Genomic DNA, 27697 nt, shown 5'->3' on the forward strand with positions numbered 1-27697 from the left:
TGAGCTGCTGCTGGCCTCAGCCAAGCCCCTTGGAAAGACTGGACACCACGCTCAGAATTGGTTTCATTTTCCTTTATTTTTTAAAAAAAGCCCCTAAGTTCTATGGCTTCCAGGAAGCATCAGAGAAACGGAAGTGCCATTTCTGTACACTTTTTGTAAAGCAAGACCTAGTCGCACACGCGGGGCGCCCCCAGCTGCTCTGCCCTCAGCACGCGGGCCCCAGGGGACCACGGGGGCCGCACCGACGGGCTGCCGGCTCCACACGCACCTGCGGGGCTCGGATGGGCTTTAAGGCGCTTGTCTCCACGGCTCGGCCGGCAGCGCAGAGCGACACAAGGAGCCCACGGGCCACGCGGTGGCCACCCCGAGAGTTCCAGGCCGGCGGCTCCACGAGCAGGTGTGCAGACCCCCCGCGGGCTGCGCCCACCGGCCCAGGCTTTGGTGCAGCATTTCAGTTGGGGCCGCTCTCATCCCGCCTTCCCCTTTGGTCTGGGGAGGCCCAGGGCGGGCTCACCCCTGGCAGCAACGCCCCGCAGCGCCCCCTCGAGAAAACGGCCTTTGGATCGAGGGAGACAAGCTGCACTTTATGACACTAACGGGCGAGCGGCGGGCTGGACGGAGGCGGCCGCGCTACTTACTCAGCAGACGCGCGGGGGCACAAGGCAGGGCGGCCGCTGTGGTTTTCTCTCTTCCTTGTTTTAAATAGTTAATGCTCTCGGAGGGGAGGACTAGACACAGGTGTAGAAATCTCGGCCAAAGTCTTACGTGAAGGAAGTGACCCCACGCGGGGGCTGGCAGCTCTGCCGGGCCTGCAGTCTGCGTCCAGCGGTGGCCACGCGGCCGTGGAAAAGCGGGCCCCGAGGGGCTGCAGCGGGAGGCTTCAGAGGCCACCGCCCCGGGGTCACTTGTGTCGCTGCAGAGATTTTCTCTTCCTCCTCTTGAAGAAACAGCAGCACCTGGAAGGGGCGGGCACAGGCTGGGAGGCGGCGCAGGCTGGAGAAGAGGGGGATGGGGGAACGGGCGCGAGGGGGTGGGCCCAGGGAGTCCCAGCCCCCAGCAACCTCGGGGGCCTTACTTGGTGTCGTCGGCCACCTCCACCTCTGCGGGGGCCGTGATGGGGGCGTTGGAGTGGCCAGCGGTGGGGTCATCGGCATTCAGCTCCCCGTTGGTGGAGTTCAGTGCCTGCGGGGCAAGAGGGGCACGGGAGTCCTGTAGGCCCTGCTCTCCCCACCCCCACGCTGCTGGGGTCCTCGGCCGGCCCCTCACCTGGTTTTTGCTGTATAGCAGGGCTTTTTCCCGAACCTGAGGCTGCGAGGGCAGGTCGGTGTGGACCGTGCCGATGGGCGTGGGCTGCAAGGGGGCAGGATGCGGCTGAGGCCCGGCAGCCACCCCCCGCCCCACGTCACGTGCCAGCCACCCCCGCCCCCGAGCACAGGGGCTTCAGGGTCCTTGCCAGCTGCCCCCACGCGCCAGGGGCCCCCCTCCAGCACCAGCCTCCCCTCCGCCCACGTACCAGGGGCTTCCCGGCCCAGTCGTACTCGTAGTCGAACACGAAGCCGCTGCGGTCAAAGAGGTCGGTGAAGAGCTTGCGCAGGTAGTCGTAGTCCGGCTTCTCGAAGAAGTCCAGGCGTCGCACGTAGCGCAGGTACGTGGCCATCTCCTCTGCGGACAGCGACAGGGCTGGGGGGCGTGGAGGAGCAGGGCGGCGGCACTGGGCAGGGGGTCTGCGGGGAGTGCGGGGGACGGGGGGCAGACCCTCACCTGGGAAGCTCTCACAGAGCACCTCGATGGGCGTGGCCCGCTTAGTGTCCCCGATCTTCTGGTAGCGCTCCTTGAGCGTGTCGGCCTGCAGGAAGAGCGCGGTCGGCACCGAGGCGCTGCCCGCAGGAGACCCCCCAGCCCCGCCCCGGCCCCGGCGCGCCCACCTTGAGCCCCTGCCAGGGCAGGCTGCCGCGCAGGAAATACATGAACATGTGGCCCAGCGCCTCCAGGTCGTCACGGCGGCTCTGCTCTGCGGGGGGGACGGCAGGTCAGCGCAGCCCTCGCGCCCCCCCGCCCACCCCGCACGCCGCTCACCCTTGCCCAGGTGCGTGTTGATGCTCATGTAGCGCGCCGTGCCCGTCAGGCTCTTGTGCTCGCGGTACGGGATGTGCTTCTTGGTCTCGGGGTCGATGTACTCCTTGGCCAGGCCAAAGTCGATGATGTGGATGGCGTGCTGCCGCTTGGTGCCCGGTCGCCCCACCAGGAAGTTCTCGGGCTTCACGTCGCGGTAGATGAGGCTCTTGGTGTGCACGTACTCCATGCGCGTGATCTGCGGGCGGGCGGGCCTCAGCGGGCTCCCTCCGCCCTGCCCACCTTCCCTCTGCCGCCCCACAGCGTCCGGCCCCCTCTCCCTCCCGCGGCCCGCACCAGCTGGATGGCAATCATGAGCACTGTCTTGAGAGTGAACGTGCGGTCGCACAAGTCGAACAGGTCCTCCAGGCTGGGTCCGAGCAGCTCCAGCACCATGGCGTTGTACTTCCCGCACGGGCCGAAGTAGTAGACCTGAGGGACGCCCTCTGCGGGTGGAGGACACACAGACTCACGCGACGCCCGGGCGGGCTCCCCCTGCGCTCCCACACCCGGCCCCGGGGTACCTGCGGCGCTGAGCTGCTTGTAGAAGCGGTACTCCAGGTGCAGCTGCGGCGCCCGGGACTTGATGGGCTCCTGGGAGGGACGAGGGGACAGATGGATGTCACGCAGGGCGCGGTCCTGCCCTCCTCCCGGCCCGTGGGGACAGCCTCTGCTGGGGGCCGGCGAGGGGCCTGCCCGGGCTGGGGACTGGGGAAAGGGGGCAGGGCCCGGACTCACCAATTTGATAGCTACGTATTCATTTGTATAGAGATTCTTTCCTGTGGGAGGAGAGGCACGTCAGGTCAGCAGGACCCCCAGCACACAGGAGACCGCTCACGACCCACCCGTCCAAGGGGCACCTCCTGTTCTGCGGCAGCCCTCCTTGAGCGTGGCCCAATCCCTCCCGGACCTGGAAGGGAAAAGGATGGGCCCATCCCTCCCGGGCCCGCAAGGTACTCCCACCGGCCGTGGGAACCCGCATCTGCCCCCGCACCCTCATCTCCTGGGCCCCCTCCCTGCCGTCCTGCCCTCTCCTCCAGCACCGCCCCAGAGGCCAACCCTGCCTCCGCCCACTCGGGGCTGCTCCCAAGTCCTCTGCGGGATCCTTCCCGCCAGCACGCCAACACGCTCCAACTTCTCCCATCTAAAAAAGTGAAAACACAACAAAGAGTCCTGGTGACCCCAAGGCCTTTCTTCAGCTCCAGCCGCAGGGAACCTGGAGGAGACATCACACCCCTTCCACACACCATCCCCCCACCATCCCCAGAGGCTCTGTGAGGCCCCCCCCCCGCCACCTGACCTATGCTCACCGCTCCAGCCTCTAGGGACCCCGAAGGCGCCCCCCCATTCCACAATGCCAGGAACTCCGGCCTTGAGCTGTACACGTCCAGAGGACAAGCCCCGCCCCCTCGCTGTGGAGCAGGGGCCCCAGCCAGGAGCCCATCAGGAGGGAGCGTAACCTGCGTCCTCAGCTTAGACAGACATGCCTGGGGCAGGACATCTCACGCGGCCCATCGCTGGCCCACCTGGACCTCCAGGTGCCCACGGAGAACAAGCCATGGCGCTCAACCTCACGAAACTGCAAAAACACGAGCTGTTCACCTGCTACAGTTCCTACCAGTGGCTGAGCCCCTGGGTGGCCGTCTGCATGCACAGTGTGGGCCAGCCCCTGGGTGGCCGTCTGCATGCACGGTGAGCGCTGTGCACACGCTCCACCCTCTGCCCCTCCCGGTGCTGCCGTCCCGCCTTTCCAGCTCCTGAGCTCCGACTCAGCCCCACGGTGCGCTGCTCCTCCAGGCGACCTCACGCCCGAAGTGCCGTGCTGCTGCGTCTTATTTCTGAGAGGATCCAGTGTGGGAAGAGGCCTCAGCTTCCTCTCCATCCCACTGCAGTGGGACAATCTGGGAGACAGCTGCACCAGGCCGTTCTGCCCCACCCGTGGGTGGCCAAGACACCGGTGCGTATGACCCCACAAGCCCAAGTCAGGGGCCCGCATGCCTGTCAGTCGGTCCCCCGGGTCCCTGCCCATCCCGGCTGTCTCATCACTGTGGTGCCTGGCCTGGAGTCTTCAGCTCAGCCTCAGTTCCTCCAGGGCCTTGGTGTCCGTCCCCGTCTATAGAGTCAGCTGGTCCCCAGACAACTGCAGGGGTGGCCCCGAGTCTGCGGAGAACCGTGCCGTCCATGTCTCCAGAGTTAACTTCTCTCAGCGATGTTTTTACTGCTCAGCGTAGAGTGTGCGGCCTTTGAGACTCGGCGATGTTTTTACTGCTCAGCGTGGAGTGTGCGGCCTTTGTGAGATTTGTTCTGGAGGCACCTGATGGGTTTTGGTGCTCTTACACGATCGGGACTATTCTTAAATTTTTGTTTTCCAGTCGTTGCTCCAACAGAGAAATACAGTCGATCTGTGTTGGCACATGCAGCAGCCTTACCAAACTCATTCCTTTCTAATTGTTTACTGAAAGACTACTCTGGCCTCCGCACGTGGGCAATCAAGCCGTCCGAGACAGGTCACAGCTGTATTTCTTCCTCTCCCAGCTTTCTACCTCTCTGTTCTGTTCACTGCCACTGTGCGAAGGGGGTGCCCGCAGGGGCCCCTCCTGCAGATTCCACTCCTTCGGTTACTACGAGTAAAAGGCACCCAGCGGCAGAGAAAGAAAGCGCCCATCTAGTCCTCCTCATTTTCATTAAATAACAGGCATGCCTCTTGTGTTTCCCCGCCACTCTTTATGATGAAAGTTTCACACATTCAGAAAAGCAGGAAGAGCTGGGCGCAGGGAGCCCCACACCCTGGCTGCCTGGGTCACACAATCCGCGATTGCTCTGTTCTGTTTGCCATCACCTGTTCATCTCATTTTCAGATGCGTCTGGAAGTTGCAGACCTCAGCACCCTGCGCCCTAAACACTGCAACCTGCAGATCAACTTCGATTTGTACTTAGTGCTTGTTTTTCCCTTGGGAGGAGGCATTTACCTGGGAAACGCACAGCATTTGATGAGCTTTGGCAAATGTGTGCTCCTGGGCCACCCCGATCCCGTGAGGACAGACAGCGTCACCGCCACCTCACCTCCTGAGAGGCCACCCCACATGCTCCCTGCTCCTTGGGGTTCCCTGCACACGCATGACGCGGCTCGCTCTGGCTTCCTGCCCGGGCGCGTCCGTCGCAGCACGGACACACCTGGCCCGTCTCCAGTGTCCGTTACTGAACGCTGCGCACGGGCCTTCCTGTCACTTCTTGGGCAGGTTTGCTGGCTTGTGCTGCGCACGGAGCAGAAGTCCTGTCCGGGGCCAACAAGGCGAGGTGCCCTCCACGCCCCCCAGCCGCTTGTCCGTCTGCTTCTGGGTGGTGTCTGTTCAGATCTCTGGCCCAGTTTTAATCGCAGCACCTGTTTTTTTATTGCTGACCAAGCTGTTGTCTTCTCCTGCGTCCCGGGTAACAGCGCTTTGTCCAATGGTGCTCAGCAAATAGCACCTCCCGGTCTGTGGCTCGCCTACTCGTGTTTTTTTTTTAATTTAATTTTACTTATTTTTGGCTGCTTTGGGTCTTCGTTGCAGTGCACAGGCTTCTCATTGCGGTGGCTTCTCTTGTTGCAGAGCTCGGGTTCTAGACGCGCGGGCTTCAGTAGTTGTGGCACGCGGGCTCAGTAGTTGTGGTGCATGAGCTAGTTCCTCCTCGGCATGTGGGATCTTCCCAGACCAGGGATCGAACCCCTGTCCCCTGCATTGGCAGGAGGATTCTTAACCACTGCGCCACCAGGGAAGCCCCCCTACTCGTGCTCTAAACAACATTTCTGGAAATTTTAAACTTTGATGATGCCTAACTGATCCTTTCTGTTAACTGGTCATCTTATTCTGTGTCTTGGTCAAGAAACCTCCTGTTTTGACTGTGCACGTGGGGAAGCCAAAGTCCTGGAGTCCAGATGAGTTGAAGGTGAGAGTGTGTGTGCGCGCACGTGCATGCGGGCATCTGAAGTCTGGATTTACAGCTTCCTGGGGACTTCGGGTGCTCCAGGCTCTGAGCCTCACCAACAGCCAGCTCAGCAGTAGGTGTGAAAAGTGGGAGAGTCTGCAAGGCCTGACAGAGAATGCCTCCGGGGGGCCATGAGCAGAAGGGAGATGCCGGGGCTGCACAGGGCAGGAGGACGCTGGAGCCTCCACCACCCAGAGCACGGAGGCCACCCTGAACCCCCCAGACATTTGGCTGAGAACCCAGAAAGCCCACACACTGGGAGGGGGCGACCCCAGCCCTTGAGTAATGCCTGCTTGCCACCCACCCTATCAAAGCTGAGAAACAGTCCCTGGTGGGGTCATGATGAGTCGCCAGGATGAAGCATGATCCAGGCCTCACGTGTGGCACCCACATTGTCCAACAGACAATAAAACATCACTAGACATGTGAAAAAAGGAACAGCACTGCAAGAAGGAAAAACAGCGCCAAAGGCACCACAGACACAGCATTTAAAATAGCTACTGCAAAAGGGAACGCTCCTACACTGCTGGTGGGAATGTAAATTGGTGCAGCCACTGTGGAGAACAGTATGCAGGCTCCTCAGAAAACTAAAAAGAGAGCTACCATGTGATCCAGCAATCCCACTCCTGGGCATATATCCAGACAAATCTATAATCCAAAAAGATACATGCACCCCTGTGTTCATTAGCAGCATTATTTACAACAGTCAAGACATGGAAACAACCTAAATGTCCATCAACAGAGGAATGGAGAAAAAAGACGTGTACACACACACACACACATACACATACACACACACACAGTGGAATACTACTCAGCCATAAAAAACAATGAAATAATACCATTTGTGGCAACATGGATTGACCTAGAGATTATCATATTAAGTGAAGCAAGTCAGAAAGACAAAGACAAACACCATATGATAGCACTTATATGTGGAGTCTATCTATGAAACAGAATCACAGACATACAGGACAGACTGGTGATTGCCAAGGAGGAGGGGTTGGGGGAGGGATGGAGTGGGAGGCTGGGGTTAGCAGATGTTAGGTAACACGTCAGCAGATACAAGGTCCTACTGTATTGCACAGAGAACTATATTCAGTATCCTATGATAAACCAATATGAAAAAGAATATTTAAAAAAGAATATATGTATAACTGAATCACTTTGCTGTACAGCAGAAATTAATACAACATGGTAAATCAACTATACCTCAATTTAAAAAAAGCTGGGACTTCCCTGGTGGTCCAGTGGTTAAGAATCTGCCTTCCAATGCAGGGGATGCAGGTTTGATCCCTGGTCAGGGAACTAAGATCCCACACGCCGCGAGGCAACTAATCCCACATGCCTCAACTAGAGAGCCCATGCACCACAACTACAGAGCCCATGTGCTCTGGAGCCTGCACGCCACAACTAGAGAGAAGCCCAGGTGCCACAACTAGAGAGAAGCCCGTGCACTGCAACAAAGATCCCACGTGCCGCAACTAAGACCCAATGCAGCCAAAAATAAATAAGTAAAATAAATAAATATATACTTTTAAAAAGCCATTGCAAGTATGTTCGAGGATTTTAAGGAAAAGATGGGCAAAATGAACAAGCAGATGGGAAATCTCAACAGAAAAATAAGGGAATCAAATGGAAGTGAAAAATACCGTGTATCAAATGAAAAATTCAGTGGATGTATCAAATAATATATTGGACGCTGCAGAAGAAAAAAAAGGGTGAACTTACAATAAGGCAGTAAAAACTATCCAGGCTGAAGAAAGAAAAAAGACTGAAAAAAAACTTGAGAGGAACCTGAGGGACCTGTGGGACAGCATCAAACACTCCTAATGTGTGACTGGAGTATGAGAACGAGAGGAGACTAAACACAGGCAGAAAGAACATTTGAGGTAATGATGGCAAAGTTTTTCCAAATTTAACAAAAGAGTGTTAATATACATACCCTAGAAGCGCAATGAACCCAAAGCAGGATAAACAGAAAAAAAAACCACACCTAAATTAAGGCCGAATCAACATCTGAACCCAGAGATGAAAAAATCTTTGCAGCAGGCACAAGACAAGACACACTATATACAGGAGAACAGTGGTCAACAGTAGTCATCAGGGAAATGCAAATAAAGTCCACAGTGAGGCACCACTTCACACCCGCTAGCACGCTCCAAGTGGAAAAGCCTGACAACTCCAAGTGTTGATGAGGATGTGGGATACTGAGAACCTTCACACGCTGCCCGCGGGAGTTCAAAGGGGTACGACTGCTTTGGAAACCAGCCTGGCAGTTTCTCATAAGCACACGTGACCCAGCACTTTGATGAAAACACTCATACACGAGACTTGAAGAAAGGTGCTCAGGGCAATTTTATTCGCAACACCCCAAATCTGGGCACAGCCAAAGGTCCCTGAGCAGGAGAACGCACGAACAAAATGGGGTGCAGTCATACAGATGGACAGAGTAACAAACAGCGACTAACTGCAGGCCCAGAAAACCACAGGCACTGAGCCGGAGGAGCCTGGCAGGAAAGAACACAGTTGCCCCTCAGCCTCCAGGGGAATGCTTCCAGGAGCCCCTGAGGATACCGAAATCTGCAGCTGCTCCAGCCCCTGACAGAAAACCCCACAGCACAACCAGCACAGTCAGCCCCTGCACCGCGGGTTTCGCATACTGAGGTGTGGAGCAACAACCAAACCTCGATCCTTAAAGAGCGTTGTAAGCCAAAAGCCACTACCCCCGCAGTCCCCAACGCACGCTCCACCATCTGTTTACCCAGACCTGTGCTGTTTAGGCTGCGGCTCCCAATGCCAAGGCCAGAACCCAGGACAGCCATCTGGGTCCCCAAAGCCACAAGGGGCACCCCCAGGCTGTAGGACAGGACTGGGCCGGGGGACGTGAGTGTGCGTGTGCCAGCCAGTGTGCGTGTGGGCACACATACGTGCACACACTAATGGGGCAGCAGGGTTGGGGCGCAGAAGCCCCGTCGGGGAAGCTGAAGAGTCAGCCACCGTGCAGCACAGATCAGGCTGGGCACGCGGGGCCCCGCACCCGGGGGAGGCACCTGTCTCTCCCACACCTCCGCCCTTCCCGTGAGCAGTTTGGGCCCCTGCTGCTGGCAGTCCACTGGCTCAGACCCAGAGCCCAGGGCAGTGAGGACCTGCTGCTGATCCCATCCCAGCGCCTCTGGCATGGCCAAGGTTCAGGCTCAGGACAGGCCTCTCCCGGCCTCGCAGGCCGCTGGGCATGTCAGACACCAGCAACACCAGCCGACAGACAGACACGGACCACTGGACGGGGGCTGGGGGTCGCCCACCACTAAGCTCCAACCACTAAGTGCTGTGCAGGAGATGCCCCTGGACCCCCACCTCCGCGTCACCAGCCTCCTGAGCTCTGTGGGCCTGGGGCCCCTGGCACAACCGCCCCACAGCTGTCGGGGTCCAGCCCTCTGCAGAGCCTCCTCCGGGGGCAGGGAACAGAAACACACACGCGCTTACCTGCGTTCCCAGCCCTCACGTCCACCCCCGCCCCCGCGTCCCCGGAAGTGAACGAGCGGGGCTCACCTAGCCGGAGCTCCCCGAAGTTGCCACAGCCTATCTTCTTCCCGACTCGGAAGTTGGGGCCCACCATCAGGACCCCCGAGCTGGTCCCCGAGCTCCGGACGCCGTGGCTGCTCCGGCCGGCGGCCTTGGACATTCTCCGGCCCTCCTCCGACTCCCCTTTCCCTCCTTTCTTGTCAAAATCCATAAGTTTGTGGTACCCTGGCCTCTCCACGGTGACTCTGCTGCCGTGCAAATCCCGGCTCCACGGAGACCTGTGGTCGCGGCGGCTCTTCAGGGCTAGCACCCCATGGCGCCCGGCGGGCTCCTGCTAGTGAGACGCGGGCGCTCGCGAGGGCCCGGCCGCAGCGCTCTTCTCGGTGGCCTTGGGGTCACGCATGGGGGGAGGACACATGCTGCTGACGGGTCCCGGGAGCTCAAATCTCGTGGCTCTCGGCTGCAGGAGAAACAGAGGCACGGGTTAGAAGGCCGCGATGCGCCCGCCCGCCACGCGCCCCGGGGCCCAGAGCACAGCCTGGCAGGGGACCCGGGACTGGGCGTTAAATGGTGGCGGGACCGTGTTCTGGAAAGATCTCTGATATGCAGGTGCGACCTGTGACCTTCTAGGGGCAGAGGGGAGGGAGGCTCTTGCAACCTGTGACCTTCTGGGGGCAGAGGGGAGGGAGGCTCGGGCCTCCGAGAATTCCACGTGCCGCCTGCCGGCCCACCCCAGGCTAGAGGACGGCTGTGCTGGGAGAGGAGACGCCTAGTTGAGCAACAGAGGCCCCAGCACTGCTCCTCCGAAGAGGACAGGTGCAGAGCAGAAAGTGCCCGAGGCTAGGAGACAGGCCCCTGCCACAGACCTGGGGGGCCTCCGAGCTGCCTCTCCCCCACCCCACCCCTGCCCAATATCCAGGTGACATCAACGTCCCTGGGCCTCGTTCCAGGAGCCCGTGACCCTGTGGACAGATGGGTGACCGGCTGCTGCTGCAGGAGAGTGAGAGGGCAGGAGGGGCTGCAAGGGCCCCGAGTGCGGGCAGATGGGCTGTGAGCCTGACAGGGCTGGCTGGACACGCGCCCCCAAGGCGAGTCCGGCCTGGCCTCTCCAGCAGAAAGCTGGGGCTGTGGAGGGAACGGTGGGCACCCCGATAGTCCTCCAGGTTACAGGGAGGGGCTGGCCACCCAAGCTGGGGGGTGGGGATACACTCCCAAGGTCTGTCTGTGGTGCCGGCTTCTCCCTCCTCCCCCCACCACGTGGACCAGTCACCCTGCAGCTCAGACAGACGGGGCTCTCCCCTGCCAGCTGGCCTAGCCTCTCAAGCCACCTCCTCCTCTCACGAGGGTCACAGGCCCTCCTACAGGCCCTCGCCTCCTCTTGTCCCCTCTGGCCAATTCTCACGCCAAAGCCACAGGAATCGCTTTAGAAAGAAAACACTAACCTGCTCCTATGACACCTCCCCACGCCCTCTGCCTGCCCAAGCTCCCCTCGGGCCCAGACTGGCCACTGCGAGGCTCACACCTGTGCTCCCCTCCCCACCAAGCACTCAAGGGCTGACACCTGGTGGAGGCCACGCCCCCGAATGCCTGCAGGGGTCGGGGGAGGTGAGGCCAGGTGACGGCCCTGATGCCGGGTAGGCGGCCCAGCTGTAGCTCATCCACAACCCATGAAGGCACCCGGGGGAGCCCCCGGCGGGCTGTGGCAGGACCAGCACTGAGGCCCGGTGCCCTGGGGGGGGCGATGAGGGGGTCGCCTCCCACCCCCGTGGGTGCCCGAGCCCCCAACTGGCCTCCCACATGGCCCCCAGCGCCCCCACCTACCACCGAGGGCCTGATGCTCGGAAGGGCCAGCCAGCAACCGTGTGTCACCGACGGCACAGGTGCCAAGAGTCGCAGGCCGAGGACAGGCCCAAATGAGGGGGCCTCTGGCCATGCGCCTAGAGGCAGGCCCACAGCCGGCAGGACGGGGTGGGGAGATGCTCACACACGCGTGCACACGCCAGTCCATGCTCGGCACCCACGCAGGTCATCGCTGCCCGGGGGGGCGTGCAGGGCCGGAGCAGCCAGAGCCTGGGAGCCCAGGAGATGCCCAGACAGGCAGGGGCCCAGGCTTCAGGACAAACCTCACCATTTAAGGCCGGCAGCTTCCCAACCACATGGACGGTGTGTGTGGACAATGCGACCCCAACAAGAACCGTGCGCCCAGCTCCGCCACTGCCTGGGGTTCCCACCAGCCGACACCCCGGCACCGCAGCCGCGCCACCTGAGCAAGGGGCCGGCCCGGGGCCGCGCGCCCCCGCCCGAGCAGCGCTGTCCGCGCCTGTGGACGACACACTGGTCGCTGGCCAAGCGGTGCCCCTGCTCGGGCGGCCACCCGTCTGTCTCCACCTTCACCGGCTGCACTCGCAGGAGATGGATCTGAGCCAAGGGGACGCCACACGGGCACTGCAGGCCCAAAGGCAGGCAGGGAAGGGCGTGGCGCAGAATCCGGGCCCTTAACAGAGCAGGCCACTCCCCACACCCTCGGCGTCTCAGGGGTTCCGACGCCACGGGCCAGGCCGCTCCCCACCTGTAAGCGGTTAGTTCCCTGTGGGGGGGTGGGCGGGCGGACAGCTGTTCACCATCAGGAATTTGGGAGTCAACTGGGAACAGCTGTTACAAACTTACAAGGAAATAACTACATTAAAAACAAAGGAAATAGTGGGACCTCCCCGCTGGTCCAGTAGCTAAGACTCCATGCTCCCCAATGCAGGGGCTCCAGGTTCGATCCCTGGTCAGGGAACTAGATCCCACATGTCGCGCGGCAAGGCCAAAATAAATAAAGTGGACAGTTCAACGGTTCTTACTGAACCACAGCTTATGCTTGCAGAGTTGTGCTACAATCACCTCAAATTCCAGCACATTCCATCACCTCAACAAGAAGCCCCGTCCCCATCAGCAGTCACCTCCTCCCCCTCCCCAGCCCCTGACAACCACGAACCCACTCTCTGTGTCTGTGGATCTGCCTGTTCTGGGCGTTTCCCATCAGTGGAATCGGACACCGTGGGTCCTTCTGTGTCTGGCTTCTCTCACTGAGCATCGTGTTCTCAGGGTCCGTCCACGAGTGTCAGGGCTTCTGTCCTTCTTGTGGCGGAGTGATGCTGCTACGTGTGGAGGGCACGCTCATCCACAGGAGGACACCCGGGCTGTGCCCACCTTTGGGCTGCGGTGAACTGTGCGGCCGGGGCGTTTGTGTACAACCCCCAGGAGGCGAGTGCTGTCTCCCCGCTCGGACCTAGGCTGCAACTGCTGGGTCAGGTGGAAGTTCTATTTTAATTGCCAGAAGAGCTGCCCCCCTCCTGCGCCCGCCCACGCCCTCCGCATCCCCCGGCATTGCTGCCGCCCAGCTTTAGGACAGCTGCCCGGGGCGTGGGGGTCCTGATTCACCTCCGGGCACGCGTTGCCCCCAGAGCCCGTGCCAGCGCCGGACACGCGCTCACCTCACGGGTGCCTGTGGAAAAGGCACCCAGCAGTGGGGGAGGTGCGCACAGGGACCAGGTGGAGCCAGGCTCAGAGCGGCCAGATGCCTGACCACACGGGAGACTGCACACGACTCACTTCTGGAGCCGCCGAGAGGCCAGATGGAGCAGAACCGGGCAGGAGGCAAACACTCCCTGAGATGGGAACCAGCCGGCATGGGATTCCTGCAGAAAACTGAGGCCACCACCCCTGGTGCCCAGCCCCCTGCGTCTGCTGTTTCAAGACCTGCACACACGCAGCGAACCCGTGCCCTGTACACCCTGGGCACCTTGTGCCCAGACCACACGCCTGGACACGCTACCCTCATTCATTCTGCTGAAGTCCTCCCAGATTCCATAGAGAGGGAACACCAAAATCTACAGGCCACCCCGCTGATGGGATACTTAAGGGTGGTTTCCAGCCGGATTTTCTTTCTTGTCAGAAAGAAATTAAAAACACATGCCTGGGGACTTCCCTCGCGGCGCAGCGGTTAAGGATCCTCCTGCCAATGCAGGGGGCACAGGTTCGAGCCCTGGTCTGGGAAGATCCCACATGCCGTGAAGCAAATAAGCCCGTGTGCCACGACTACTGAGCCTGTGCTCTAGAGCCTGCGAGACACAACTACTGAGCCTGCGTGCCACAAGTACTGAAGCCCACGCACCTGGAGCCCTTGCTCCGCAACAAGAGAAGCCACCGCAGTGAGAAGCCTGCGCACCACAGTGAAGAGTAGCCCCCACTCGCCGCAACTAGAGAAAGCCCAATGCAGCCAAAAATAAATCAAAAAAACAACAAAAAAAACAAACCACCACATGCCTGTGCACACACACGCAGGCACACCAGAGGTGGATGTAAAACCCACGGGAATTTCAAAGATTAAAAGCTGAGCCCTGCGATCTCCCAACTCCTCGGCTCCACTCCCCGAGGATGCCCCGCGCACTCCCGCCAGGCACTCCCGCCTGCAAGCGGCAGAAGCAGCCAGGGTGCAGGGCAGGCAGACGCCAGCAGCAGGCCACCACGGGCCGTGAGCTCAGGGGGACGCACACACAAGCGGGAGGGGACGAGCGCCGAGGTTCTTAAGGAACCTCTGAGGGTGGTTTCCACGCAGACGAGGCCAGGAGGACTGGGCGCATCTGCGCCAGTGCGGGGCGGGCGCCTCGCCGTCCCGCGTCCCGCCGCCGCGACCCACGCACCCCCGCGGGCAGGGATTCATGTCTGGGTCCCGCTTTGTGCAAGCAGCTTTTATGGGGCGGGGGGCCCTGACACCGCCCAGCCCCACAGCACACACAAGGAACCCCTCCCAGGGCCCCACTCCTCTGTACTCCAAGCCCACCCGCCTGGGAGCCTGTGCCCCGCCACCGGCACCTGGCTCCCTAGCAGGCCTCCTTTCCGGGCCGCGACCCCCGCTTTCAGGCCAGGCGGGAAGTGCTCTCGGCCCCAGCCCAAGATCCACAGAGACACGGCCTTCGCCTCCGCCTGGCCTCACGTCCCCAGGTGCAAACCCTTCCGAGCTCACAGAACCTCTGACGGCCCCAAAGCCACGAGACACGCCTCCTCGGGCTTGTTCAGGAGCGCCCCTACCCCCAGGTGCTCACTCCCAGGCCCTCACTCCCAGACCCTGCAGGACGCAAGCCTCAGGGTCCGGCGACACTCCCCTCGGCAGATCCTTCTCCTCTGCCGCCTCCCAGGATGGCTTGTGTTAGGTGAGCGCTTACTCCGTGCCCAGGGCTCGGGTAGCAGTGGGTTGCCGGCCACAACCCCCAGCAGCAGGCCTGTTCTCCCGGTCACACTGTCCAGCAGGGGGCCCTCCAGCCAGCGCGGAGAGGCACGTTCGCAAGCACACCTGCGGCAGCCGGTGGGCCGAGAGTCCAGGAGGCGCCATGCAGAGACGGGCATGACCGGGCACAGCAGGGAAGGAGCCCTGTGTGAGCCGAGAGCCAGGGCACAGCCCGCGTCGACAGGGGCTGCGGTGCTAGGCGCACCGTGTTGGCCCCCACGCCCCGATGTCCACGGGGCTCCCGGCAGGGAGCCAAGGACAAAATCAGAGACTCTGGCGTGTGTACTCCCCACCCTGGCCCGCAGCCCACACGCGACGCCAGAGGCCCCACCGCAGCTCACCCAGCCGGGCCGACAGCAGCAGGGCAGGCCTACGGCCCCCCCATCCGCCTCCTGACAACAGGCAGGCGTGTGGCCACCACGGGGAGGCGGGGGAGGAGCCCTATACCCTGAGCCTCCCAGGGACAGGACGCCAGCCCTGCTCACCCCGCAAACGAGAGCAGCCACCCGCAGCGCGCACGGAGGGGTCGCCCCACCATCCACAGGATGGTTATCCTGGGTCCCCTCCTGGGGCCTGAGGGGGGATGGCAAGAGCGAGTCCCCCACTGACCTGGGGGGAGCAGGGGTAACAGAGAGTGGACACAGGGCTAAAACCAGAGCCAAACGTTGCCAGGAGCCTGGGCGTCTGCAGGTGCCCCCCGGCACACCTGGGGGACCAGGAGGCAGGTGTGTGTGATGCCAGCCCCGGTGCAAGCGCCGAAGCTAAAACTCATCGTGGGGGCGGTGTACCCAGTCCTTGACCCAACCCTAAAGCAAAGCCAGTCTCGATCCAACCAACATGGTCCTCAGGTCCTCCCAGGGGCACCTGGACTCTCCCCCCATGCAGGGAAGGCCCTCCAGGGGTGTGGGCTCTGCTCAGGCCCCCATGGCCAACTTAAATTCCACAGGCCCCGCTGAGCCCCGACGACCCACTCTTGCCCCCCAGGCCAGTCCCCAGGCGGCCCCTGGCCTGCCTTCCAGCTCAGGTGAGTTACCTGCCGTGTTCTCTGGGGGGTCCTCCATCTCGTCAGGGCCTGGGCCAGGTCCCCTTCGTGGAGGCCCCGGGAACCCCCTTGTCTGAGCGCCTCTACCCAGTGATGTCACAGTCCCTGGCCGACATCACAGGCACAGCCCTGGCCCAGAGGCAGGGCCAGTCTGGGGCGGAGATGGGCAGCCTCTCTCCTGGGGGCGGCCCCTCGGAGGCTGCCTGGCTCCACCGCACACGGCAGGCCCTGGTGGGTGCCGCCTGGGAAGTGCCGGGACTCTGGTGGGATCGTGGCTGCGGCCCCCTTTGAGGCACCTCCGGACACGCGTGTCCCTCCATCAGGCTGAGCCCGTTTCCATCCCACGGGGCCTTGGTGACACGTGTAGGGAGGGCCTCCTCCCCAGGGTCACCCAGAGCCGGGGTTGGCACCCCAGCAGCCGTGAGCACCCCGAGCGTCAGGTCTTGGTGCCTATGCACTGCTCCCCAAGAGGGACCCGGACCCTGGAGACGCGCCGGCCCTGGGGCCGCAGCCTAGAAGCTTGAGGTCACCGCAACGTGGAGTTACAGCACAGAGCTAGGAAGTGGCCCTAAAACAGTGACCAGCCCCCGGGACGAGGTCGACACCTAAATGAATTAGGCAGAAATGGGTAACAACACACTGACTGACAGACAAGGGAACGCAACCTGAGGAGACGGGAGAGGAAGGGGCACCCCACCAGGCGGAGGCTGCAGGTAACCGCCACCAGCAATGCTGGAGCACGCCGAGGCGCAGCCCGGCATCACCTTCTCAGCAGCCACGAGGAAAAGTCCGTGTGCGGCACAAGCCGGCTGCTGCCCAGACGCTGCGCCCCCTGGAGAAAGGGGTGGAAGGGGGCCAGACTTCACGCTCGGGGGCAGCCGCAGGCTCGGGGTCATGAAGAGCAAGTGTGGGCAGAGACGCACAGGTGCACAGCCAAGCTACAGGCGAGCCCAGGAGGACTGGGGAACTGACAGCGCTTTCCTTCAAACCTCTCCACAGACTTGAAATGTTCTCACGACAGACCCCACAGCCTCAGGCCAGAAGTCACCGGGCGCTTCTGTGCAGGGGCGACTCGAGAACCTACCGGAGGAGTGCTCGGCAGTGACCCCTGGACACAGCACCTGGAACGAGCTGAGGTGCTGCATCGTTCGCAATGCTGGGAACGGGTGGGCCCGGGCCACGGGCTCACTGGCCTGTTCTCGCTGCGTCTGGGCACGTTTAAAAACCTCCCGACAGGGAGCTAAAAGGAGAACAGGCGGGGGTCGGGGAGGGCGGGAAGGGACACAGAAGGAGTCCGATCACGGGGACGGCGGGCGTCCAAACCCCACATGATGCCAGGTGGAACACAAGACAACTGGAGGCGCAGAGACAGGGCCGGGCCGGCCGCACGGGCACAACTGGCCGTCCTGCCCCAGGACACGGGCCACGCATTCACAGAAGGCAAACACACAGAAGCGCGCTCGGTGGCACCAGGCACGTGCCAGGAGCTCAGCACCGCCGGGGCTGCCGCACACTGTCCTGGACGAGCAGGTCTGGAACCTTCCATCACCGCGGAGGCTGGCCTCTCCCTGCAGCCCCTCCGCCAAGGCCTTGTCCACACCTTCGCAGTGAGCTAGCCGCCCGTGGAGGGGGCAGCACCATCCCAGCCCACATGACAGGCCTTGCGTGACCCCTCGTCCTGGGTGCTCAGGTCAGTTGTGCCTGCACTGCAGCCCCATATCAGTCCCAGGAGGGGGCTGAGCTGTGTCCCCCAAAGACACGTCCCACCCCTGGAGTCTGGGACTGTGACCTTATCTGCAAACGAGGGTGGGCCTGAAGCTGTGACGGGTGCCCTGTGAGCAGAGGAGACAGAGACAGGGAGACGGCCATGCCCCCCACCCCAGGAGAGCGGGCGACACCAGCACAGCCCGGGGGCCTGGGGCAGAGAGGACGTGGGGTAGAGAGGACGTGGGGCAGCATGGACTCTGGCTGAGGATGACGTATGAACACGGGCCCATCAGCTGGGTTGCGGGAGGTGCTGAGGGGCTGGTCGTGGGCACACGGGGACCCTCTGAACTGATTCACAGCCTCTCTGTAAATCTAAAACTGTTCTAAAACAAAGTCTGTTTAGGGACGTCCCTGATGGTCCAGTGGGTAAGAGTCCGCCTTCCGATGCAGGGGACGCGGGTTCGATTCCTACTGAGCCCACACACTCTGGAGCCCATGCGCCACAACTAAGAGAGAAGCCCGCGCCGCAATGAAAGATCCCACGTGCCACAACTAAGGCCCAACGCAGCCAAAATAAATAAATAAATAACTTAAAAAAAAAAAGTCTATTTAAAAAACAACCCCGTGGCTTCCCTGGTGGCGCAGTGGTTGGGAGTCCGCCTGCCGATGCAGGGGACACGGGTTCGTGCCCCGGTCCGGGAAGATCCCACATGCCACGGAGAGGCTGGGCCAGTGAGCCATGGCCGCTGAGCCTGCGCGTCCGGAGCCTGTGCTCCGCAACAGGAGAGGCCACAACAGTGAGAGGCCCGCGTACCGCAAAAAAAAAAAAAAAAAAAACAACCTCCACCTCCTCTAGCAGCTCCCCCAGTACCCACCCAGCACCCACTCCAGTCCTCACTCCAATGTCACCCGCCCAGCCCCTCAAAGAGCATCACGGCGCTCACCGCCATCGACGGCAGCCCATCCACCCAACGCGCTCCCCAGGGACACAGCAGGTCCGGGGGGAACATGGCGGCTACTTGCTGAAAGGGGTCCGAGAGCACGAGGGGCAGAGCAGGGAAGTAACGTGAAGGCCTCTGAGGGCCAGAGCGTGGGGCGGGGACACGTGCGCCGATGGAAACGATGGAAACCTGGGCTCCCAGGCCAGGTGCTGGGAGAGGCACGTCAGGGCCCTCAGAAGCGGCCCCCGCGCTTCCACAGCAAGGAAGCCAGACTGCAGCCCAGGGGCTCCTCTGTGCCTTCCCTGCCCCTGCCAGCAGGTGCAAACTTTCCTGAGCTCAGGAGCAGGGCGGGGGAAAGGGTGGGGAAGAGGGTTCTCAGCACGGAGCCTCACGCGGAGCCCCGGCTGGGCACGGAAGCGGGGTTGCTGGGGTGGAGGGGGACACGCAGACGCAGGGGCCGGAGAGACACACGAGGGAGGACATTAAGGGGCCCCCCAGAGCACCTGCAAACTCGCCAGAAAACCACACCCACCAGCCCACCCGTCCGGCCAGCCCCTCACCGGGTGAGGAGTCAGGGACAAAGACCCGGGCCCTCCCCTCAGGGCCGGGGGCATCACGAGGCAGCTGCCTCTGGGAAGGAGGCGCAGCGCCTGCCCAATGGGCCGGGCTCCTGCATCCAGGCTGGAGCCTGCACGGTCCTCCCTCCCCAACCCCCCACCTGGACCTGGTGCACCAGGAGCTGGCCTGAGGCCCACAGGGCTTCGTTTCCCATGGCGCAGCCTGAGACGGTCTCTCTACCCCACACGGAGGAAACCCGCAGCCAATCCCGACGGGTCCGTCCACAGCGTGTCGCTGGACCCGCTTACAAACACGCCCGTGTTGTTCAGCGGTCTGGAAGGACTTCACCAACGCGTGGCTGGTGCCCACCTCCTAGATTCTGAGCAAGTTCTTAAGACATTCCCACGCTTTGTCGTAACGGCCATTCTCCTCAATGTGCGTGTGGCTTTTGCTACTGAAAACACCAACGAGAGGACAGTGGTTTTGTGGTATCACAACTGGGGGGGCCACCTGGCCCTTTGGGGCCTGCCGGTCACTCCAGGCACTGGACACGCCTGCTCAGAGGAGAGCAGCCGAGGGCGCCAGGACCGAAGTCCACGGGCCAGCCCGTTGTCTGTGATGTCAAAGGGCAGGACCAGCCCCAGCGCCCACATGCTCCAAAGGGCTGGCATTCTGGAAAGTGCAGGGCAGTGGGAGAATCGTCTTCCAAAAACCGGCCAGGGTTCCCAGGCTCTGAGGAGACAGACACCACCACAAAGGACAGACCCCAACCCAGGACAGGAAAGATGCTGGGAGAGGCCAGGACACAGAACCTGGAGAGGAAGCTGGTGGGGACGTGGACAAACAGGACCCTCACCCATGGCGGGTGGGGCAGAAGGTGGTGCAGCCGCCATGGAAAACAAGCAGCAGTTCCTCAAAAGTTAAACACGCAGTCCCCACTCGACCTACTCCGTGTCCACCTGAGGCAACTGAGAACACGTCCACGCACACCTGTGTCTGCACATCCACAGCAGCATGACTCATGACGGCCAAGAGGTACACACGACCCACATGTCCATCAATTGAGGAGTGAATAAATAATGTGGTCCCTCCACACACAGGAACATCACTCAGCCACGAAAAGGAGTGAAGCCCTGACACTCGCTACCACGTGGATGGACCGTGAGACCACGATGCTCAGTGAGAGAAGCCAGACACAGGACACACAGGGTGCGACTCCACTGATGGGAAACGTTCAGAACAGGCAGATCCACGGACACAGAGAGTGGTGAGTAGCTGTCATGGGCTGGGGAGTGACTGCTCATGGGGACATGGTTCTTTTGGGGGTGATGGAATGTTCTGGAAATGATTTTAGTGACGGCTGCACAATTTGTGAATACACTAAAACCACCAAGGTGTACTCTCCAGAGAACTGCATGGTCTGGGAGTCGTACCTCAGCTAAAACCGGGGGCGTGTGTGGCATCTCCACAGAGCTGTCTGGAGGGGCACAGGGCGTGAGGCTTGGCAGGCAGCCCAGAGAACAGGGCTTGTCCAGCGCAGATCAAAGTCCGACGCACGTGCAGCTGCCAGAGCCACGCCTCCCCCTCCCACCAGTTGAAGCAGCTTCTGTGACAGACACGCAATAAATCCTTCAGAGGACAAGGGGTTCGTGCCCACAGGAAGTAAGAGACGCAGACACCGGCGAGAAGGTGGGGAGAGGAGGAAGGGCTGACTCACGGCCTCGGTCCTTCCCAGCAGCCCGGGACAAGGCCCCAGGGGCGCAGAGGTGTCCCCACGATGGCCCAGGACGGGCTCACGCTCACCTGGGCACACTCAGGAGCTCCCTTCTCGCCCCAGAACTGCCCCGCTGGCCTCTGGCCCCGCTCAGCGAGCAAGCAGCACCCTGACTTTGGTCCCCCAGACTGGCCGCGAGCTGGAGCGCCTCCACTGCCCAGAGGCTGCATCAGAGTCACCAGATGCCCAGCCCACCCCCAGATGCGGAGGCCGGGGCAGGGCCTGCAGCCGCCTGGGAGCACCACCTCCTCATTGCAAAGGTCCCCCTCCACACCTCAAGGCCGGCCACCGGCCCCAACCCACTGAGGCCAACACAGCCCCGAGCCCCCGATGGAAGGCTGCCACCAGCCCGGGGTGGCCAGACACAGATAAAAACACAGGGCGCCCAGCTGACACGGAAATTTAGATAAGCAGCTAATAACTTCTACTACAAGTATGTCCAATGCGCTATTTGAGGCCTATTTATACTAAGCAATTTTCGGTGGTTTGTCTGAAACTAAAATTTCACTGGGCACCCCACACTGTTATCAGCTACACGTGGCCATGACTGACAGCAGCGCAGACAGCCTCTGCCAGGACTCACATTGCCAAAGGCACTGATGTTTTCTACTCAAGTCCGTGTATTTGTTAAAATCAAGCGTTTCCGATGAAAACTTAGCTTCCAAATGGTGATGAGCCACGAGTATGGATATATACCCAATAGGAAGGACATAAGCCGCCTCAACAGTAACTTCTCACACCAATTAACGTTTCAATGATCATACCTCAGAAAACAAAATTAAATGACGTAAACGGAGCGTCACCTGTTGCTTTCTACTTTTCCACCAGGTACCAGCACACTGTCCACCATCCACACGGCTTACATCCTGTCTGTCTTGCGGACCAGGGCTGGGGAGCCTGATAGACACCTGGGCCTCCAAAATACTCCACACCGCCCGCAAGCTGGGTACTGTCATGACCATTTCAGACGGGGAAGCCTAGGCTGGGGTGTGAGAGGCGCCGGGCACGCCCTGCAGCCTGCCTGGGTGAGGGGCACTACCCAGGGGCGCGTGGGGACTGGCCGGGCTGGAGCCCCAGCTTTGGAGGGAAGGCAGTGGAGCGTCCAGGGGAGACGGTCTCCTGATTGGCTCTGCCCCCTTCATCTGGCCACAGAGGAAGCTCCAACTCCCCAGGCAGCAGCCTGGAGGCCGGGGGCGAAACCAGGAGGGAGGATGAGGGTCACCCTTGGACGAGCAGCAGGGCGGCCCGAGGTGAGGGGGCAGACACTGCCCCATGGGGGGACCTTGGCCGGCCACCACGTCCAGTCCACATGAGCCGCATCCCTCCGGGCCTCCCCTCTGCCGGTCCCCTCCCCACCTGCTTCCACAGACTTCCAGCTCCTGGGGGCAAAGGTGGGCCTGTGGAGGCCCAGAGACGCACTCAGGGAGCACCTGAAACGGGCACCTACCGGGCCCTCACAGCAGGCTGTGGAGTGCAGGAAACACCCAGCTGGGGTGCTCGCCGGGCTGATCCTGCCGCCCTAACACCGCGCAGCGCCTGGGATGTTTGCGGCTGTCACGACGGGGCTGCCCTAGAGAATGACCCGGCCCCAACGCCCACAGTGCCGAGGGGAGAGACCTGGTTCTAGAAAGAGTCCCTCATGCAGGTTCCCGCTAGACCCATGGCTGCAGCTTCAGGAAACAAGCAGCTCATGACTGAGGGCCGGCAGTCCGAGGGAGGGCCCAGGCCAGGGCGGGAGCTCCCCAAACTGCCCCCGTGCAAGTGTGAGAGCAAAGGTGGAGGTGGGGCACTGGTGGGGCAAGAGGCGCACAGGGTGGCACGAGGGGTCCTGGGAGCTATCGGCACTGACCTGGGCCCTCCCGGCCCGCTCGGATTAAGCTACGCGAGCGGCTGGCTTCAAGGCCAGCCCGTCCATGTGGGTGATCCTCGAGACGGTGCGGCCTGGCACACAGCACGGTCAAGTTTCTGTAAAGACACCAGTCTCCCAGCGTGGCCCCCTGAAATGACACCCAAGGCCTGTTCTAGAAGCAACGAGGAAGGGGGCCTGCACGTGTCCCCAGGCACCTCCCCCAACCTCAGCCCTCGCCACCCCACCGTCCCCCCACGAAAGCCCCCAGTCTTTCCGGAATTCTCTGCCTGGGATTCTTAATCTCAGCCTACTCCCCAGCCAGCTGCCCCGTGGTCCCGGCTGGGTCACCCACTGGGCGCCCAGCAGAGCTCTGCCACGTGCCTACCAGCCAAGCTCTGGAACCACAGCGAGCAGAGCCCCCCATGACGGGCACGGCCGCAAGGGGGCACCGCAAACTTTGCACTCACCAAGGCCCCACAATGAGCGACGTTGCCCTGCAACCCTACGTCCTGCAGGGGGCTGGCGGGGGAGCGGCCTGGCCCCCAACACCAGGCAGGGCTGTCCCCTCATTCAAGAGGGCGGAAGTTCCACTTTTGGCTGCATTAGGCCTTCGTTGTGGTGTGCGGGCTTCTCGTGGCAGTAGCTTCTCTTTGTTGCCGAGCACGGGCTCTAGGCTCACGGGCTTCAGTAGTTGTGGCGCACGCACTTCAGTAGTTGTGGCACGCGGGCTCTAGAGCACGGGCTCAGTAGCTGTGGCACACGGGCTCAGTTGCTCCGCGGCTTGTGGGATCTTCCCGGACCAGGACTCGAACCCGTGTCCCCTGCATTGGCAGGTGGATTCTTAACCACTGTGCCACCAGGGAAGTCCCCAAGAACAACTTTTTAAGACTGAGGTGCATCACAGACCAACGTAAAGTTGTGATACATACTGTATATCTATTTCTACCTTTTTTTTTTTTTTTTTTTTTTTTTTTGCGGTACGCGGGCCTCTCACTGCTGTGGTCTCTCCCGTTGCGGAGCACAGGCTCCGGACACGCAGGCTAAGCGACCATGGCTCACGGGCCTAGCCGCTCCGTGGCATGTGGGATCTTCCCAGGCCGGGGCATGAACCTGTGTCCCCTGCATCGGCAGGCGGACTCTCAACCACTGCACCACCAGAGAAGCCCCTATTTCTACCTTTAAATAGCGATCCTACCATGACCCAGGATGACCCAGGACCAGATCCAGCACCTGGGTGCCCCTGCCCGCCACTGGCAGGAGAGGCTCCGAGCAGCGGGAGGATGGTGGGCAGCTCTCTGTTCTCCAAAGGACGGGCTGCTGGCGGGGGCACCGGGGGAGAGCAGTCCCGCACCAGGGGTGCTCAGGCACTGCAACATCTGCACTTGCTGGGACCTCCTGCCGCCCCGCACGCACTCTGCACGGGCTCTGCAGGCTGGGTCTCCGCGGTGAGGGGAGGGGCTCGCCCTCTGGAATTTAAGCACCGCGGTCTGTTCCGAGCAACCTGGCTTCTGCCACTCACTGAAAGGGGCTTACAGGAAGGGCTGCGTGACAGCAGGGCGGGCGCACATCCGTGGACCGTGCCGGGTACCAGGGGACGCATGGGGTTCGGAGAAGGAAGTGCTGCTACCAGCCACTCTCCCGGAGAGTCCCACCGACCCTCTGCATGGAGCCCCGCGCTACAAAGGCGGGCGTGGGCTCAGCCTGGACCAGAAGCTCCTGTGGAAGACAGGGCAGGAGGGAGGGGCTGAGGCCAGGAGAGGAGATGGGTACTCGCAGCCCCTGTGGGCCAGAGGAGCCCAGGGAGCATAGGTCTTCCTACTGGAGGTCACTCAGGCCTCACCTCCTCATCTGTAGGATGGGCACTTGGGCCATCGCCCAGCACAGGCCCCCCAAAGCTCCCAAACGGGGATGGGCAAACACGGAGCTGCCCGAGGTAGGGCCTTCCGCACCTACCAGGTCTCGGGCCTGGCGGACCCTTCCTCCACGGCGGAAAGATTCCCGACCCAACGGCCAGAGCTCTCCCGAGCACACCCCGCTGCCTAGATCACAACAGCAAGGCCCCCACTGGGCGTGACAGCACCAGCTGGACCCCAGACACTGACCACGACCCCAAGCCGCACGCACCACCCATGCTGACCCACCCAACGCCCCTGGCCATGACACCCCGCTGCCAGCTCCCTCCCCAGGCTGCAGCCTGGTAAGGCCTCCCAGTAAGGCCTCTGGGGGGAGGGGGGGCAGGCAGCAACCCAAACCCACAACAACTGTGAGGAGAAAACCTGCTGCTCTGAGGTGGCCCAGGCAGCACTGGAACAAGGAGTTCCTGGTGCTCCAGGACGTCCAGGGGAGGTGCTACTTCCCCAGGTACAACCTTGCGGGGACTGGGCCCACAATGAGGGCTCGCTCAGACCCACCAGTAAACCCCCAAGGACACAGGTTGCCCCTGCAGCTGTCCGGAACGCCTCTGGGCTGGCTGGCTTCCCCAGAGCTGGGACGAACAGATAGAAAGCTTTCAGTGTAAAAAAAAAAACCAACAAACCTCACCTACTTCCTCTTGCAATCCAGAGGTAATTACTATGTAGCTGAAAGGAGGAGGTTAAGATGGAACCAGCAGCAGCAGTTCAGAGGAGTCTGTGTACACACAGCTCTGCTGTCACATCTCTGAGCCAGGGAATGAGACGCCTGTCCCCAACCCGCTTCAGAAAAATTTAGAGGAACTCGAAATCAGACCAGAAGACCCAACTGGCAACTGCACACGGAAAAACCAGAGCCGGGCTGGATGACCGCTGCAGACCCCAGGGTTTGGCCCACCCCTAGGGTGGGGGTCCAGCCAGCTCCTTCCCGACCTCCCTCCCTCCCTCCACGGGCAAACGCAGCACATACAACTGGCCCCCAGCCTGGGAGCTGCCCCCCACCAGCTGGACCCCCGGCCCACACCCACCACCCCCAAGTGGCCCTCCCATTCCACTCCTCAGAGATAGGGCCACAGACACCACCGCAGCCGGGGAACTGAACACCTGGGGCCGCGGAGACAGTGAGGCGGGCCTGTCCAAGCCTGTGTGCGCTCCTGGGGGCGCTACAGTCAACCCCCCAACCCACCTGGCCACGCGCCTGCGGAGCCACAACTTGGTGGAGACGCAGCAGATAAAAACGAACTCCTGGCGAGGACCACAAACTTCCCCCTTTCAAACCGGCGGCCCAGCTCAGCCGGTTCCCCTCAAGCACAGCCTCCACCTCCTTCCAATCAGAGCCATCCCCCAGCCCCCGGTCTTGCCTCCAGGTCAGAGCCTTTGTGCTCTCCCACGGATCTCTCACATCCCTGAACCACAGGAGCCCGTGGGGGCCCGGAAACGCCAACTGAGCCTGTCCGTGTCCCCTGGGGCAGGGACGGGGGACCCCCAGAAGCCCCTCAGGATGGATGTGTGAACAACCCTGGAGTCCCAGATGCTGGCCTGGCCAGGGTCCCCCTGTGGAAGGGGTTGGGGAGAGAATGCTAGGCTCCACCTATGTGCACAGAGCTCTCCAGGCCGTTTCCTGCAAACAATGCCATCCGGAGGCCAAGGGACTACCCCAGCTGCCCAAAGCCTGCCCAGGACGACGCCTCGGACGTCACAGCAGTGCTCTCAGCCCCCAGCCCGATACTGAACACACTTCCCCTGAGAAAACAGGGGAAGCACAGGGCAGGGAGGGGATGAGTGTGGCTGCTGGGCACGCAGACATCGCACTCCCCTCCCTGATCCGAAGTGTTTCCGGAAAACAAAGCCGGTGGCGAGGGCGGAAGGGGGAGGCGCAGCCAGGCGAGAGCCGGGAGTTCCTGAGCAGCCCACAACAGGTCCCCCAGACCAGACCCCTACTGTTGCTCCCCTTCCCTGCTCCCAGCTCCCCGCTAAAACCTGCAGGGCCACAGAGGGGCGAGTGTATGCGCCAGCGTGGGGAGGAGCGATGGGCCCAGTAGAGAGAGCTGGAGGGGTGGGAGGACGCGGGGAGCGGACCGTGGGCTTGAGCGCTGGGGGGTGGTGAAGGGGGGAGGTGGGGTGGGGCTGAGGGACAGTGGGGGACACTGAGGTCTGGAGTGAGGGAACAGTAGGGTCTGGAGTGAGGAATCAGGAAGGACAATGAGGTCTGCAGTATGGGGATTAGTGGGGGTGAGAGGTGACAGGGCCTGAGTTCGGGGGTCGCTGGCGGCGGCAAGATCAGGGGTGCAGGGGAGAAGTGCTAAGCGGTTGGGGTCTAGAGTGTGGGGGTCAGTGAGCTGGAGGGGCAGTGGGGTCGCAGTGCAGGGGGCAGTGGGGTCGCAGTGCAGGGGGCAGTGGGGAAGCAGAGTCGGCAGTGCAGGGATCCACAGGAAAGGGTCAGGACTGTGAGGTCCGCGGGGTGCGGGACACGGGATGCAGGGGTCTGCGGGGGTCCGAAGTGCGGATGTAGGGGCTGCGAGGTGCCGGAACTGGGAGGTCCTCGGGATATAAGGGCGGCGTGGTCCGGGAGTCCGCGGGGGTGGGGCCGCCGACAAGGGCGTCCGCGTCGTTACCTGACGGCCTCCGCCGTGGTCGTGGCCGTGGCCCCGCGGCCGGGCGGCCGGGCTGGGCGGCCCGGGCTCCCTCAGCAGCGCGGCGCGGGCCCCCGCTCCGGACCCCGTTCGCGCTCCGGCTCCGGCTCTGGCGCCCGCTCGGGCCCCCACTCCGGCGCCGCTGCAGCTGCCGGCCTCCGCATGTTGGGCGCGGGCTGTCCCAGCCGCGCGGGCGCCCGGCTCGCCCCGGTCTCGCAGCGTCGCTCGCGGCCCGCGTTTACGCCGCCAGCGTCGCGGGGGAGGGCCCGGCGCCCACTGCGCAGCGGCCGGCGGCCCTGGGGCGCGCGCGTGACGTCACCGCGCGGGGCGGGGCCCGGAGGCGCGCCCGCCGCTTTGCGGCAGCGGGTGGCGCCGCGCGACGACCACCGCGCTTTGCGGCCGCTCTAG

General features: G+C 62.2%; 1 protein-coding gene across 5 annotated transcripts; it reads right to left on the reverse strand.

Annotated features, from left to right (window-relative positions):
• Positions 1 to 38: 38 nt before the first annotated feature.
• CSNK1G2 (casein kinase 1 gamma 2) lies at positions 39 to 27545 on the reverse strand. 5 transcript variants are annotated; one of them, XM_060007357.1, is made up of 12 exons: positions 27272 to 27542; positions 9631 to 10063; positions 2851 to 2891; positions 2637 to 2706; positions 2410 to 2558; positions 2077 to 2311; positions 1926 to 2011; positions 1762 to 1846; positions 1514 to 1662; positions 1267 to 1350; positions 1076 to 1182; positions 39 to 956 (listed from the first exon to the last, which is right to left on the reverse strand). In XM_060007357.1, exons 2-12 carry the CDS (start codon positions 9812 to 9814, stop codon positions 902 to 904), a joined length of 1245 nt encoding a protein of 414 aa, XP_059863340.1. In that variant the 5' UTR covers positions 9815 to 10063; positions 27272 to 27542; the 3' UTR covers positions 39 to 901. The 5 variants fall into 5 exon arrangements, with proteins under 5 accessions (XP_059863340.1, XP_059863338.1, XP_059863341.1 ...); XM_060007355.1 differs by having other exon boundaries at positions 1076 to 1350; positions 27272 to 27545; XM_060007358.1 differs by lacking the exon at positions 1267 to 1350 and having other exon boundaries at positions 27272 to 27544.
• Positions 27546 to 27697: the final 152 nt, after the last annotated feature.

Source organism: Delphinus delphis, chromosome 3 (assembly GCF_949987515.2).
Source record: "Delphinus delphis chromosome 3, mDelDel1.2, whole genome shotgun sequence".
Classification (NCBI taxonomy): domain Eukaryota; kingdom Metazoa; phylum Chordata; class Mammalia; order Artiodactyla; family Delphinidae; genus Delphinus; species Delphinus delphis.

Excerpts from the sequence above, each read along its gene's own strand:
- CSNK1G2 (XM_060007355.1), bottom strand. The coding sequence starts at position 9,814 with ATGGATTTTGACAAGAAAGGAGGGAAAGGGGAGTCGGAGGAGGGCCGG. Across the intron at positions 2,892-9,630 it reads CTTCGGGGAGCTCCGGCTAG|GAAAGAATCTCTATACAAAT; the intron begins GTGAGCCCCGCT and ends CTCCTCCCACAG. Across the intron at positions 2,707-2,850 it reads AATACGTAGCTATCAAATTG|GAGCCCATCAAGTCCCGGGC; the intron begins GTGAGTCCGGGC and ends CGTCCCTCCCAG.